At 36.5% G+C, this 16,459-nt stretch overlaps 1 protein-coding gene across 1 annotated transcript in view; it reads left to right on the forward strand.

The window, feature by feature from the left end:
• CDH10 (cadherin 10) overlaps positions 1-16,459 on the forward strand; it is a 205,073-nt gene that overhangs the window by 165,859 nt on the left and 22,755 nt on the right. The window contains exons 6-8 of the mRNA XM_006157669.2: positions 3,209-3,396; positions 5,194-5,447; positions 9,574-9,710. Of these exons, the coding sequence (XP_006157731.1) occupies positions 3,209-3,396; positions 5,194-5,447; positions 9,574-9,710 (579 nt within the window). The remainder of the gene's footprint in view (positions 1-3,208; positions 3,397-5,193; positions 5,448-9,573; positions 9,711-16,459) is intronic.

The raw sequence follows: 16,459 nt of genomic DNA on the forward strand, positions 1-16,459 counted from the left end.
CCCTCTCTGTGTGTTTGTGCCTGAGTATCTGAAACTCTCTTTTCTATGCACACACTCTCCTTCAGGGATTAAATAAATAAATAATAAATAAATCCCTTACCTCTGGGATTTTTATTTTTTAGGTTTATTTTTTTTTCAACTTCATTAATTCCCATTTTAATCATTATCCTTTCTTCTATTCCTTTGGCTGTAGGGCTGTCATGTCTTTCTTTTCTAGTTTCCTATGTTTAATGTTTAGCTCATTAATTTTAACTTCTCTCCCCTCTTGTATAAGGACATAAAGATATAAATAATCTTCTTTATGCAATATTATTTCCCTGCACCATGTATTTTAATTTCTTTTGATTGCTTTTCCAATTGTACATGTTTTGTAGCATCTTCTTAGTCCCCCAATTTTGTTATTTTAACCATGTGGAAGTTATTTTTAATGTTTTTCCTTATATTTTCAGGAATATAAAGATTTGGGGCTATCTTTTTGGTATTAACTTTCAATTTAATGATGATATAACTTCTTAATGAAGGTCTTGCAGTAAGCAGGCTAGAGTAAATGATGTTCTGTGAAAGAATCATGGTGAAATGGGTGTATCTGAAAGAAAGGTAAGAGGCTGCCAGGCAAAGGGTTATGTAGAAAATCTTTCATAAGGGGGAAAAAATGCATTAAATCAAGATAAGATTTGCATATTGGTAAAACCTAAAGAGGCAAATGGCATGATAGAGTGCTATTTAGGGCAGAAAATAATAGGACATAGAAACCAAATTATGGTGGGCTCACCTGTTGATGTTTTCTTTCTCTTCAGTACAATGTGAGCAAAGAATTTCGAAACTATGAGTAATATTTATAGGGTTAAAGATTTCAGATGGAGTTAATATGTCTTCAGTGTCTACTGAGAGTCTAAGAATTGATTTGATTTGGCAAAGTATAGGAACTGGTATACTAGTTAAGAAATATCTATCCAATATCCAATGTACAAATAATTTTTCTACTATATGAGTGATTATGTAGTGGCTACTACACTAAAAGAGACCCAGTGGAAATACAATGGTAGAAATAATAGAACATGTATTACATTCTTATGATCCATACAAACAAATAAGTAGATTATATTGCATAATACTGTATAATGCCTAGCAATGGCAAGTAATTAGAAAAGTGAATGGGAGTCGTATTTTCTCTAAGGTTATTTTCTCTTAGGTTATTGGTGAATGCATTTGAGTACATTGTGGTTGAGCAGATACTTGCAGGAAATGAGCCAAGGAACCATCAAACTATGGAAGGGTCAGGTGTTTCACACAGAAGAAACAGCCAAAGCAATGACTGCCAGTAAGAAGGTAGCCAAGGAATGATTTCAAGAGTGTGTTACTAGAGATAAACAGAGAGTAAAAATGTAGAGGAATACAGGTAAAGAGACCAAGTAGAATGAGACAAAAAGTGATTTTTTTTTGAGAAGTTTTCGCTATAGGGTACATGTGCTGCCCAGAAAGACAGAGAGAGATGGAGAGACAGAAAGCGAGAAATCACCCCCAGGGGGGATGGCCACGCTGCAATCCCTTCTCCTCCATTCTCCTCTTGGGATTTTGAGCACGCACGCACACGCACCCGGTGTAAGTTTAAGCTACTGTGTCAGGGACTCGAAATGCCATCGACTACATGGGAGTTCAGTGACATAGCCATTACACTAACTTCTAGTCCCCAAAAAGTGATTTTTAATGATATGTTATAGAAAATGACTTCCCAAACTGAGAAAACGTGTCAGTTTGTTAGGACTGCTACAACAAAGTCTCACAGACTGGGTGACAACAACAACATAAATCTGTTGGTCACAGTCCTAGAGGACTCATGGACTTGAGGGCAAGATGTTGTCTGGCTTGTGTCTTCTGAGGACTCTCTGGCTGGCATAGCCTCCCAAATACTAAGCCCTTATCAGAGCCATTTCCTCAGGTTTGATGAACTACATTATAATGACATGAAGGAGGATGATGAAAGAACATTTTGGGAGAGAAAAAGCATGAGAAAAATACAGAGAGTGATGTGGGAAATGAAGTTTTGACCAACACACTTTGCAAAGTCCAGTTTGGTACAAATCTTTCATGGAAGCGATAAAGGCACACTACGTTAGGAAAGATATACTTGGGCAGGATCATGACAAGCTAAGAGGTCTGGACTTTATTATGTATATTAAGGAGAATGACTTAAGGTTTATGAGCAAGAAGGTGCTGTAATCAGAGGTGTGCTTCAGGTCGATTAATCCGTCAGAACTATGTAGTTTACGAGCGTGTGCTAAAGCATAAATCGCATTAGCACTAGAGGTTGTTCCTGTTGGAAGCACATCTAGGTACGCCAAGGGCTTAGATAAATTCTTGTTTAGCTCTGGAATAGAGGGGAGTTTGTCAGACTTTAGTGTTTGTACTCTGACACAGTGAAGGGCATCTTTATATTTCTCTGGCTGACTATCCTTTGTTTCTGCTGTCACAAGTAGAAAATAAAATTTGTATCCACACTGGTTGATTCCAAAGGATTTTGTAATGTTCTGTCGTATTGCTGAAATAACTGAGAGTAATAAATAATTAAATATCAAATAATTAAAAACATAAAAATATTCACTATATAGTTTGTGATTTCTTGAAATTATATGAATGAACCTGGACACAAAGCAGAGCTATGCAAATGAAAAAAGGCAACATGCTCATTTTTTTTTCAGAAGAGATTTTTGCTATAGGGCACATGTATTCATTTGAGAGATAGAGAAACAGAGAGACAGTAAAAAAGCAATTACCACCCCCACACACCCCAGGAGGGATGGCGACACTGTAATCCCTTCTCCTCCATTCTCCTCTCATGATTTCAGGCACACATGCATATGCGCCCAGTATGTCTCAAACTACAGACTCCAGGACTCAAATCACAGTCGGCCATGTGAAATCCAGCTCCTTAACCCCAAAATGCCCATTTTGAAAATCAGAATTCCTGGTTCTATTAGAGATATTCATAATATGTGCACAGACCAAAGCCCCAAAGTTCCATTTTTTTCTGCTTCTAGACCTTAATTTAGCCCTATCCATATTATGTGTATTCAACAAAGTAGTCAGCATCTAATGTAGAGTTTAAGATTTACAATATTCTCTCATGCATATTTTACTTTTGTACTTCATATTGAAAAGTCTATCCATCTTCCCCCTGTCTCTCTTTTTTTTTTTCTTATTCTTACAGATACCATTCATCTTCGCGTTCTTGAATCTTCCCCCGTTGGCACCCCGATTGGAAGTGTAAAAGCAACTGATGCTGACACTGGAAAAAATGCTGAAGTAGAATACCGGATTATTGATGGTGATGGGACTGATATGTTTGACATTATAACTGAGAAGGACACTCAGGAAGGTGTCATAACTGTGAAAAAGGTGCATAGCATCAGTACACATAAGCATCCGTGTGTTTGGAGAGTCGAGATCCATCATGTATTACTCACTCATGTATAATCCATTAAGAAATGTGACTTTAGGGACCAACAGTTGACATAATGGCTATGTCACTAGACTCCCATGTAGTCGTCCCTGGTTTGAGTCCCAGACTTGGTGGCTTAAACTCACGCCAGACGCGTGTGCATGCGTGCCCAAGATCCTGATAGGAGAATGGAGAAGAAGGCATTGCAGCGTGGCCATCCCCCCTGGAGGGTGATTTCTCACTTTCTCCCTGTCGCTCTCTGCCTTTCTGGCAAGCGCACATGCCCTATAGCAAAAACCTTTCAAAAAAAGAAAGAAAGAGAAAGAAAGAAAGAAAGAAAGAAAGAAAGAAAGAAAGAAAGAAAGAAAGAAAGGTGACTATCGTGTTATTGTGCATATGTAAGAGGGAGGGATACAAAACCAAGAAGTTCTCTGGACATATTGGCCACATGACTTTGTGGCTTGGAATATGAAATGTGAGTGAGATTTTATGAAATGTAAAAAGCAAGTTAATATATGTGTGATTATATTATTGAGCCATGTTAATAAAAGTCCACCATAATAACACTTTTTTAAAACAGTTACTAACTAATACTGACAATATATTGTCACAGTTGGAAGCATAAAAAGTAGCATGCCATCTCTCCAGATGTATAAAGCAATAATTAGAGTTGCTAATAAAAAGAGACAGCATGGATTGGAGCATAATTTAATTGTTCACATTTTCCCTTCTGCTATATAAATTAAACTTTTCTGCTAACATATGCTCAGTTACACAGTTTAAAAGTAACCAGTTTTTTTATTGTAGAGTCAGTATGATCATTATTGGAAAAAAATAAGGCACATTAAAATTTAGTTCCTAATGAAATGTCGTACATAAAGCAGTCACTGAGGTGCTGGCTGATAGTAAAACTATCCTGACAGTCTCTTGCAAAGCACAAGACTTACAACCTTTACTACAAGGAAAATGACCAGGTAAGGGGAAGGCAGCTTCCTGCTGTTTTTCATGACCAAGAAGTGACAGTAATGCAGTTTGATGCTTTGGAGAAGAAAAACATTGAGGAATTTTGAATCCACAGTCATTATTGTCATTATTAACTAAACAAACATACCTTTTAGAATGGCTACAAAGTGAGGGACTAAGTTTTATACTGTGGCAGCTAAACGATGTCAATATTGTATCATGTAACCAATTATCAAATTGCTGTGAATTTTTCTTTTTTTCCTTCTGTAAAGTTTTTCTTATTGCGAATGTTTTATATAGCTGTTCAAAGTTTTTTTATTAGTCATCACGATTTCATGAAGTTTAGGTACCATGAGTACCATGAACCATTATACTGAATGGAGATATCACAGCATAAATTTAAAGAAATAACAGTTTTTTGGTTAGAAAAATTTAGCAGTAGCTACACTTTGGCACACATGAGTACACACAATTGCACTCACAGTCTACCAGCCCATTTTTTGTTCTCAGTCACTACTTTATGAAATATATTTTAATCGGTAGTCCAATTTTTTTAAGGCTTAAAATCTCATTTTCTTATGTCCAAATATTACAAATTGAACCCAGAGATAGTAAAAGTTGAATCCTAAATAATAGATTAGGATTATATATTTTTATTTGTATTACTTTTTTTGTTTATGATTAATAAACATCTCAACAGACCTCAAACAGAGCTTTAAAATCATAATTTGGAGGGAACCTATCATCCAATTTCCTTTACTCTAATTCTATGACTTTATTCTTTTACACAGCCCCTTGACTATGAGAGTCGAAGACTGTATACTCTGAAGGTCGAAGCAGAAAATACCCATGTGGATCCACGTTTTTATTACCTAGGACCATTTAAAGACACTACGATTGTGAAAATCTCCATAGAAGATGTGGATGAACCTCCTGTTTTTAGCAGATCCTCCTATCTGTTTGAGGTTCACGAAGATATTGATGTGGGCACAATCATCGGCACTGTGATGGCGAGAGACCCAGACTCTACTTCCAGCCCCATTAGGTAATCGATTCCACCTGTGCTTCAGATTGAAAGAGAGTTGAAAAATACAGAGAAATCATGAAATTATTTTAAGTGTTCTTATTTATTCTGTGACAGAGAGAGACAGAAAAAGGCAGACAACAGGGAACCAGCAGTTAGCGTAATGGCTATGTCGCTGGACTCCCATGTAGTCGACCGCGGTTCATGTCCCGGACCTGGTGGCTTAAAACTCACGCCGGGCGCGTGTGCGTGCGTGCCCAAGATCCCGAGAGGAGAATGGAGCAGAAGGGATTGCGGCGTGACCATCCCCCCTGGGGCGTGATTTCTTGCTTTCTGTCTCTATGTCTCTCTCTGTCTGTCTGGCGAGCGCACACGCCCTACAGTGAAAATCTCTCAAAAAAAAAAAAAAAAAAAAAAAGGCAGACAACAGAGACTAGCACTCCCGTGCCACAATCCATAGTGGAGTTTCAGTCAGCCCAACTGGTAGGCTTGTTACTCAGAGAGGTCCCAGGAGTCAAACTCAAGATCTTTCCCACATGAGTCCAGTAGCTCATCATCTTGCCCTGAATCAGAAATTGTATTTAAAATTTTAATGCAATGAAAGAGAAGAGCCTCTCCATAAAGTTGTTCATAAATTTGGTGACACAGTGTTCAAAGTAATTGTCTCTTAATTTGGGTAGGAGGACACAGGTCATGCTTGTCATGGTTTGTTTGTCTCAGTCTTTTTTTTTTTTTTTTTACCAAAACTTGGGTTGGTTCATCTGCTCACCAACTACGTATGTTGTTTTGACCCCTGGTGTCATCAAGGGCCATATGTAACAGTGCATTTGCTGTGTCACGAATCCCTGCATTTGCGCTTTCAAGTTACTAAGTAATATGTGTAATGCTGTAATGCACTTATGTTATGATTTTAGAAACTGTTCCTCTGTACTCTGGCCATCAAAATTGGAAATTTTCAGATATTTATTTGTTTAAAAAATACTAGAAAATTCTAGAAAGATCAGAATCATTTTGATTTTTGCTTCTTTGTTTTCTGTGCCAGCCTAACAAAATGAAATGTATTAGACATATAAAAATACAAAAAGATTCAAAGTCTGTATTGATATTTGCTCTATCATTTAAAAAAAAAAAACACAGATGTCTATAAACAATATTCTGCATCAAAGTTAAAGCTTCCATTACCTATCAGGTCAATCGTGTGTTTTGAGTTTCATTGGTTTCCTTAGACATTGGCAGGCTGACTTTACTTACCCACTGTTCCACATGAACCAGTCAAATATGAATTCAAATGTGTGTTGTGCAATTTCTAAGGACACATTCATCTAAATCTTGCATATGCAACTGAACATTGTAGTGAAACTTTAGGTGGCATGGGACTCTATCTAGATTTATTGTTTTGTTTTGTTTGTTTGTTTGTTTGTTTGTTGAGTTATTTTTCTATAAGGAATGTGTGCTTGCAAGAGACAGAGACAGAAAGTGAGAAATCACCCCAAAGAGGAGATGGCCATGCCACAATCCCTTCTCCTCCCTTTCCAATCCCTTTGGGCATGTATGCACACTTGACCAGCATGAGTTTTAAGCCTCTGTGTCTGGGACTCACACCACAGCCAACTACATGGGAGTCCAGCAACGTAACCATTATACCATCTCTGGTCCTAAGTAGATTAAATTTTAAAATTGTACAGGTTCCAACATATCTTCGAGTAGTCATGTATTTTATAGATTTTTACATATATGTACATAGACATATCTAAATGACTGTTTTATTTATATAAATTTGCATACATATGTTTCCTTATACCCACACATAGCGTCACAGGCCAAATACTGGCAGCAGATACCAGTACACGGTAATCATGTAGCGTTCCCATCTGCCTGCATGATTACCCCATAAATGCCTCTTCTTCATTCCATTTGTCTTTATCTAAATTGCCTCAATCCTTGGTTTTTTTTTTTTTTCCTTTGAAGCTTTCAAATAACCAATAACCAACAACATTCTGTTTTCCCTGTTCCATACTTGCCAGACACTTCCTTGGCAGAGATCCTGACTGACACTAGCAGGCTGTGTTCTATGTTCCTGACTTTACAATGACCTTTTGAAAACATAAAAAATAATATTTTTGATGAGTTAAATTTAAATCAAGTGGCATTATTAAATCATAATATCAAGATATTTCTTCCTGTGGTAAAATAAATGTTCATCCTCATATTTACTGAGAGTTATTATATGTCAAAATGAACCTGTGGATGTTTAAAAGCAAAATAAAACAACATGTTTAATCAGGATGCGAGTCTAAGAACCAGGAGGAAAGAATGTATTTACATATGTAATATGCAACAGAGTTAATTATTTCATTGCTTATTAATGATAGAACGTGTGCTATGAAGGTTTTTATATACTTTGACTTTATGCCAACTTGATGTAGAAAATGCAAATTAATAGTCTTGATAGAACATGCATATGTGTGTGTGTGTGTGTGTGTGTGTGCATACATGTATATACACATATATATTCAAAGAAATAAAATAGTTCTACTAGTGCAATGTATTTATGGGATGAATCATACTGGATATGTTTTAAATTATGTCATATATTGTGAATGTTAATACAAAAATCCAAAAGATTTACTCAAAATGTGTGTTTTGGAAATTATTTTTAAAAGGAAAATGAAAGTTAACACACATCATTTGCCAGCAGAGGAAATGTAATGCTTTGAAGTATATTTGAAAAAAAGCACCATGATCTTTCTGAAGCTTCAAAGTAATGTCACATAATCCTCTAAATTTTTGTTATTACTTCTCTAAACTGAATGACGAGACATACTAAAGGACACACATGAAATATACTTTGCAAAGTTAATGATTCAGGATAGCAGATGCTTTCTATTGATGTAGATGTTGCAATTTCATGTTCTATGTCTGCAAAAGTAAGAAACCCTATTATTTGCTGAAATACCGGATTTCAGTCATTCATTCTTTCATTCAACAAATACTTGCGCATCACTGTATCAAATATTCAGATGTTTTGCAAGGACTTCTCAGTCTCTCAGAGAATAAAAAGATCCAGTGTGAGAATCAAATAATATTTTGAGTGCCTACTAAGCTGTAGTTCTTGAAGTTTTTATGTTGTATTCACTGTTTGAGATGTGAGATGAAATGATTTCCTACTGTAATAAATGACAGATGAGAGGGATAAGATGCTTGATGATGGAAGGGGATAGATAGCTCCTACCTTAGGTAATCAAGAGAGACTTCAAGGAAGAGGTAAATTTTATGATGATGAATCTTTCAATAGCAAGATACTTTTTCCAACTTGGGATGGAGTTTGAGAATTGTTCTCATTATAGGAACATAATAATTTGCTTTATTTGCGAATGGCAAAACATGTAATTTGATAACAATAATTGGATTTATTCCAACTACAATTGACCAGATTGATGATCCTAATGCTAGATTTTAGAAGGACACCCAGTACAATGCCTGAGGTCAATTTGCAACACAGTGTTGTGTTTTGTTTTGTTTTATATACATACAAACCTCATATGATACACATATATACAAATTCTTTTTCCAAACTCTTCTGTTTTTAAAAGTTCCAGAGTTAAAAGCGGTGTGTGTTATAAACTGAAGCTGATAAACTGAAGTTACGTGAAATCATCCCATGAAGCTATGAGACAGCATAATAATATAATGGCCTACTACTTTGAGGAAGCTAATGTCGTCTACAGCTTTCTCACTAAGAGAAAGACTTGTTCTGGGAATAGACCTTTGTATTACTACTTTAACAGAATCTTTAAAAACCAAGTAAAGTTGATCAATTGGTAATATAACCAATTGGACTATAACCAATAACTGGTTATAGTCATGCCTGCTATTTTGTGGCCAAATACATCCAAGTTGGTTCAATGTGTATGAGATTAGATAATCTTGAAATAAGACTAGCATCTGGATGGAGAAAAAGTGTTAATTCACATCTTGGGGAGGGTGTATATATGTGTCCATGATAAATTCATTATAGGGTCTACATGTCATATTGGTATTGTATTATTATCTGTAATTGTTAAGATATGCATGTCTTTTCATGTCATTTTCTGCTGCAAATCATCCATGATATTGCGACTTATTTTTCTTTGCCTTCTATGTTTAGATTTTCCTTGGACCGTCATACTGACCTTGACAGGATCTTTAACATACATTCTGGAAATGGATCCCTTTATACATCAAAACCACTTGACCGTGAACTATCTCAATGGCACAATCTTACTGTTATAGCTGCTGAAATTAGTAAGATGAATTTTATGTATATAACATACATTTATAGATATTTGTATTTATATTTTATATATTTTATCATTTATTTAATTTATTATGATTATTATTTTAATTTGACCAGAGAGAAAGAGGGAAAGTGTGATAAAGCAAGTTGTCAGGTCCGGGACTCAAACCATGGCTGACTGTGTGGAAGTCTAGTACCTTAACCACCATGCCACCTGCTGGTCCCATTTATTGTATATGTTTTTAAATTTTATGTATTTTAATCTATGTTTGCAGGTTTTATTTTATATTAAATAATTCTCATTACACACATTAATTATAATTTTAATGTAACCTTTTAAGCCTTTGTAAAAGGCTCCTCAACACCTATAATTTTTTTATTATTTCTTATATTTTTACACAAAGTGATCATATTACAATACTCATAAGTATTGTAGAGGGAGCAAAAAATAACCCTCTTAGGGTTTTTAACTGGGCCTGGAAATTAAATTGACATGAAATAGATTAAAAGGAGAAAAGCATATATATCTATTTAATATAACCTTTGTATAACACAGGAGCTTCAACTGGAAATAAAGATTCAGGAAGTGCCAAAACCTAAATGCTTTATATTAGAACAAATGAAGAGAGGCAATTGAGGAAGTGTAAATAAATATATATGAGGAGGCTATATGAAGATAATTATTTTAACAAGAGCTGTTTGAACAGTGATTTCTTGACTTTAACTTTCAATTCTTGATAATAAGAACATAATTTTCCTTCTAGAATATGGGAGACATCTTCCATAAAAGGTTTTTATCTCCTGCTGTAGGGAAGAGAAAGGAGAATTGGAGAACCCTTCATTCACTTGATTTTTAAAGTGCCTTTATCTCAAAACAATCCTTATGCCAAAGTGGCATATTTTACTGTGGCATAGTCTGTCAGTCTTCAATTAATTCTAAGTCTTCATTTAATATTCACTATTAAAAATGCCCTAGAGGGACCAGCAGATGGTGTAATGATTACATCGCTGGACTCCCAGATAGCTGACTGCTGTCCTGGACCTGGTGGCTTAAAACACGCCGGGCGTATATGCGTGTGTGCCCAGACCCCAAGACGAGAATGGACAGGAAGAGACTGCGGCATGGTCATCCCCCTTGGGGGATGATTTCTTGTTCTCTATCTCTCTGTTGCTGTCTCTCTGGCATGCTCATGTGCCAAATATCAAAAACTGCTAGAAAAAAAAATGAATTGGAAATTAAGTATCATATATTTGGGGAAAATTGAAATTATTAAATTTGTTACATGGACACTATGAATTAAGATCTATGTACAACTTTTGGTGTATATTTTACCATTTGATCTTAATAACAGATACACAGGTGAATGTTATTATTTCCTTTGATAGTTGGATAAACCAAAGAATACATTGATAAGCATAGTAAATATTAAGCATATGTTCCAGGTACGATTACGAGAATCTTAAATTTGGAGGCCGGTAGGTGGCTTGGTGGTTAAGGCATTGAACTCCATGTGGACAACCGCAGTTCAAGTCCTGAACATGACAGCTTGAAACTCATGCAGGGAGTGAGTGCATGAATTCCCAAAATCCCAAGACAAGAATGGAGAAGAAGGTATTGGAGCATGGCCATCACTCTTTGGGGGTGATCTCTCACTTTCTGTCTCTCTGTCTCTATAGTGAGCACACTCACTCTATAGTAAAAAACCTCTCTTATTTAATTAATTAATTTATATTTTTAGAGAGAGAGATTTTTGTTATTAGGGCACATGTGCTCACCAGAAAGACACAGAGAGACAGGAAGAGAGCAATCACCCCCTCTGTGGGGACGGCTATGCCACAATCCCCTCTCCTCCATTTTCCCCTTTGGATTTTGGACATATGAGCATACACACCTGGCATGAATTTCAAGCCTCCAGGCCCAGGACTCAAATCATGATTAGCTACATGGGAGTCCAGCGCCTTAATCACTATGCCATCTGGTGACCCTGTAAAAATATCTTTTAAAAAATCTTAAATTTGTCTTCTCCTAGTAATATTATTAGCCTAATTTAATAGGGAAGGTTTAAGGCACAGGAGATTTTAGTAGCTTATCCAAATTTACAACAGCAGACATAGTAAAACTGGGATTTAAAATCTTTCTAGGCCAGCCAGTAGCATGGTAGTTGAGTCAGCTGGATCCCACATAGTCAGCTGTGTGATTCAAATCCCTGACTGGCAGCTTGAAAAACACACCAGGAAGGTGTGCATATGAGCTCAAAATAATTAAAGAAGGGGAAAATGAAGAAGAAAGGATTGTGGACTGACCATCCCCTATGGGAAATGCTTTCTCACTTTCCCTCTCTTCTCTCTCAGATTCTCTCTAGAGAGTACACACAGCTTCAGACAAATTTTAAAAGTGAAAAAAAAAAAAGGGAAAAGGAAATGAAAAAATCATTTTATTTTTAGATCCAATATTTAATTTCACACCTAATTTACAAAATTTCCTTCAACTAGAAACTGGCAGAGCCTGAATTCGAAATCACATCTGTCTCTCATTGCAAATATTCTTACAATTCAGGGAATTGGCTGCATTTGTGCAGTCTGTTGTAAAAATGAAATGTCAGATTGCTTGTTTTAAAAAGGTTTTAAAAATTAAGATGACAACAGCAGAGTGTGAAACAAGGGTAAGATGCTACTACGTGTGAGGCTCTGTGCAACTGTTCAGGTCACAGGTCCATGAAACCAGGCTGCCTGCACACACACACACACACACACACACACGCCTGCTCATGTATTCTGATTCCTGTACTGTGTTCTCATTCCTAGTCTGCGTTTCTCATGGAACAGGGCAACTCAAACTGTTCTACAAAGAAATATTAAGTAGGGACTGAATGATGGTGGAAAACTAAGCCCAGAAGCAGATCTGAAATACAAAGCTGAATCTATAACTAGGTCTCAAGGTCAAGCTTTCTGAAGTAATCATCCCAGCTTTGAGAAGCAAAGCATTAGGAGAGAGCCACCAAGAATCTTTAGTAGACTGGAGCTCAGCAAGGCAGATCATCAACTGTGAATTTTTAAGAGTTCAAGATAAAATAAAGGATTTAAGTTTCTCCTTATATCTGGTTCTGAAAAGCAGATTAACCCCAAATGATGTGATTTTCCAGAGTAAGATGTAAAGAACTATCTTCAAGGCTTCCTAAAGATTGTTGAGATTTTCTTTCAAGGAAAGCTTTTCTTTGTGTGAGGTGTGTTCAACAGGACCCAGTCTGGTCATTCCAGCATCATGATTATGCTCCTTACTTAATTCAGGGTGCTCGTTCAGGTCTAATGAGCTAGGAATTGCATTTTCCGTTTCACATACCTTGAGAAATTTAACTACTAAAGCTAGTTGAAGTAATTATGATTCTGTAAAAAGCTAAGCCAATTACTTCTTTTGATGAACGAAACCTACTTTTTTTCTTTTAAATAAACCTATGAAGTTACTGCAAGCAATGCCTACCTGCCAAACCCTATGCAGTCAAGGACCCGTTGTGCTATTCTGGGTATTAAATGCAATGAACATGAGAGAGAAACAGTACACAGGGAATCCTTTTTACTAGGTTTCCAACACTGATTTTTAATTTTTTTTTTTGGGGGGGGAAGGTTTTCATATACTAAGTTTGAGCAGGATGAAATGTGTGCTGCTTATTGATGTGTTTCTAGATCCTGCCTCTAACCATTTCATTCTATATTTAACATCAATACATTCTACAGCCCATGCTACTATGAGTAATTATTTCGTGTTTTAAACCACAGAATAAGTTAGCTTTTGGCTCCTTAAATGACACTTTAAATGCTATGTGGAGAAATTTAAAAAATCAACAATTTTATGTCACCTTGACTTGACTTCATAGTAAACTCGGGATTTCCAAATACATTTGTTGTAGATATGAAAGAGTTCCTCTCATCCTCTGATAATTTAACTCTAGTCGTCGCAAGGCATCCTGAAGACAGTGGAGACAAATTTATGACTGAAGGACTTCATTCGCTAGGCCTAGTTGCTTCTTAGTGGAAATTTTGCCCTAAGCAGATGAAAAAGTTACATCTTTCTAAAGTCTGGGATTTCTTGATAATGATTGAAGGTTTTTCTCTTTGGGAAGGTATAGAAAAGCTTGTGGATGAACAGGCATGGTTCCATCTCTGCACAGACATTTTAAGAGACTTTAGTGCTGGTCGATTCTTGCTGTAGCGAAGTTTCCCAAAAGGACTCTGAGATAGACTCAGTTGTTACAAACACTCCAGCTGCTATTCAGCCTGGTTTTTCCTTGGAATGCTTTGTACTGTTATTTATACATCAACTGCAGTACCTGCCAGCAAAAGAGAGGGAAAAAAAAAAAAGGAAGGTAGAAGAATGTAAGCACTGTTTCTTGAATAGGTGACTCCTGGCCTGAGACTTTAAGAAGCACATTTATCCCTGTGGATTTAGCTTTTTATTTGAAGAGGCTTGAGTTATGTGTAAAGAGGCTGGAGAATCTTCATACTGAGTTAGGGGAGGGGCTGACCATGCCGTTTTTTTACATGGGAAACTGTGCTCGTTCATGATTTCTGTGGCATGGTTATAAAGTGAATTGCTCCCAACCAGAGTTATTTTTATTTCAAAACTATATTGAAAAATAAAATTTGTTTTTGTGTCCTGTCACTACACAAGTCAGTGAGAGAGCTCACTCTAGACAATAGAGAAGCATACCTTTATCCATAGCAACCAGGAAGCAGGGAATCCAGGGCCCATTTCAAGGTGAACACGATGCCTGTGGGTATTAGCAAATGGTCTAGGAATAGGAGAGGTAAACAAGTAATAAAAAGCATTTTTCTCGCCTCTCCACTTCCTGAGTGCATCTCTCTTCTGACTCACGTAAATTACAGAAAAGCCAGTTAAAGTTTTTTTGTTTTTTATTTTTTATTGTTGTTTTCTTTTGTTTTGTTTTTGTCATAGAGTGAGTGTGTGAGTGCTCTTGCACAAGAGAGACAGAGAGAGAAAATGAGATACCAATCCCCTGAGGGGAACACCACACCGCAATCCCTTCTCCTCCTTTCTCCTCTCAGGATTCTGGGCATGCACACCCAAGTGCCCAGCATGAGTTTTAAGTCACTTGGTTTAGAACTGGGACCGTGGTAGGCTGTGTGGGAATCCAAAACCTTCACCATCATACCACCTGCTGGCTTGCCACTTAAGACATTTTTAATTGTATAGATACTTTGCATGAATTACATAAGTTCTTTTTTGTTTTTAAGAGTTTATTATTTAATCTTACTTATCATTGTTATTTTAATTTGCTAAAGGGCATGTGTAGTCAACAAAAGGAGACAGAGAGAAAGTGGGAAAGCAAGCCATCAGGTTTGGGAATTGAACCGAAGTTGGCCAGCTGAGAGCTCAATGCCTCAACCACCATGCCACCTGCTGGCACTGCAGCACAAACTCTTAATTAACATAAGAACATAAAAAAGATCTAATAGTGATAATGATAATATAAAGACAATATTAATGATAAAAGTCAACACACATTGATTGTTGAACTGATACTTTGATAAGAACTTGCCCTGAATTAACTCACCTGATTTTCTAAACTCTCTGGGGTAGAGCTTTTACTTTGATTCATACCGAATAAACTAAAACATTGGAAAGGAAGAGTAAATTGTCCAAAGTCACATGATGAATGAGTGGTGGACAGGCCACACAAACTTACATGTGGACTGTACTCAGCAAGTTATTAGCAAATATACAATTAGAACCCAATGGCTGAGTGTGGGTTAAGGAGACTGAAGCAAGGTTTAGGACTACTGGTGAGGATGAGGTGTTCTAAAATTTCCTTCCCAAAAGAGGGAAAAAGGGTAATATACTTCAAATGGATTTAGAATTGTGTCTGTCTTTCTTTATAATACTTCAGTCTCCCAAACTACCCTGCTGAGTAATCAGTTCTCACACATTATTTTTAGAACGTGCTGATTTCATTATTTTCATAACATTGCAATTATATGGAGAGAAAGAGGGGGATAAATTACTTTGCCTAGTGATAGGCTTCCTACTTGTAGGTGATAGTACTTTTTATCTTTGTATCTGAAGGTTATTGAGATAAAATTTAAAAGTCAGATTAATTTTATAAGGGCATGTGATGTTAACCTTAATTCATGTTGGTAGAGAAGAGACACACAATAAGATTGCTAAAATCCCTCAGCTCTTCTGCTATTTTTTTTGTGTTGTTTTGTTCTGCATTAATTATCTCCTTTTCCTTCATATTGGTTCAGCTTGACTTGACCAAAATTCACAAAGATTGAGATACTGATATCATGAAGGCTGATGAATAGAGCTTGGGTTTAAGATGTTTAAACACTCTCAGATATCAGTAGATGTGCCTACAAACATACAGAATGGAGAGAACACAATTATGACTAATATAAGGTTGTTAATCAAAGTTGAGCTCAGTAAAAAGGCATTTTTATTTTTAAATTTAATTTACAAATCAAAATAATTATTAAGATGTATCTTTTTGGGAGGGTTAGTCCCTTAGCACAGAGGTTGAGAACTGTGTGGTTGGGAGCTGGATAACACATGACCAACCATGATTATTGGTGGATTAAGAAAGTGTGTGTGTGTTGGGACCAGCAGTTAGAGTAATGGCTATGTCGCTGGACTCCCATGTAGTCAACCGCGGTTCGAATCCTGGACCCGGTGGCTTAAACTCACGCTGGGCGCGTGTGCGTGCGTGCCCAAGATCCCGAGAGGAGAATGGAGAAGGGATTG

This window comes from Tupaia chinensis, unplaced genomic scaffold, assembly GCF_000334495.1.
Source record: "Tupaia chinensis unplaced genomic scaffold, TupChi_1.0 Scaffold000553_1, whole genome shotgun sequence".
In the NCBI taxonomy this organism is placed as follows: Eukaryota; Metazoa; Chordata; class Mammalia; order Scandentia; family Tupaiidae; genus Tupaia; species Tupaia belangeri.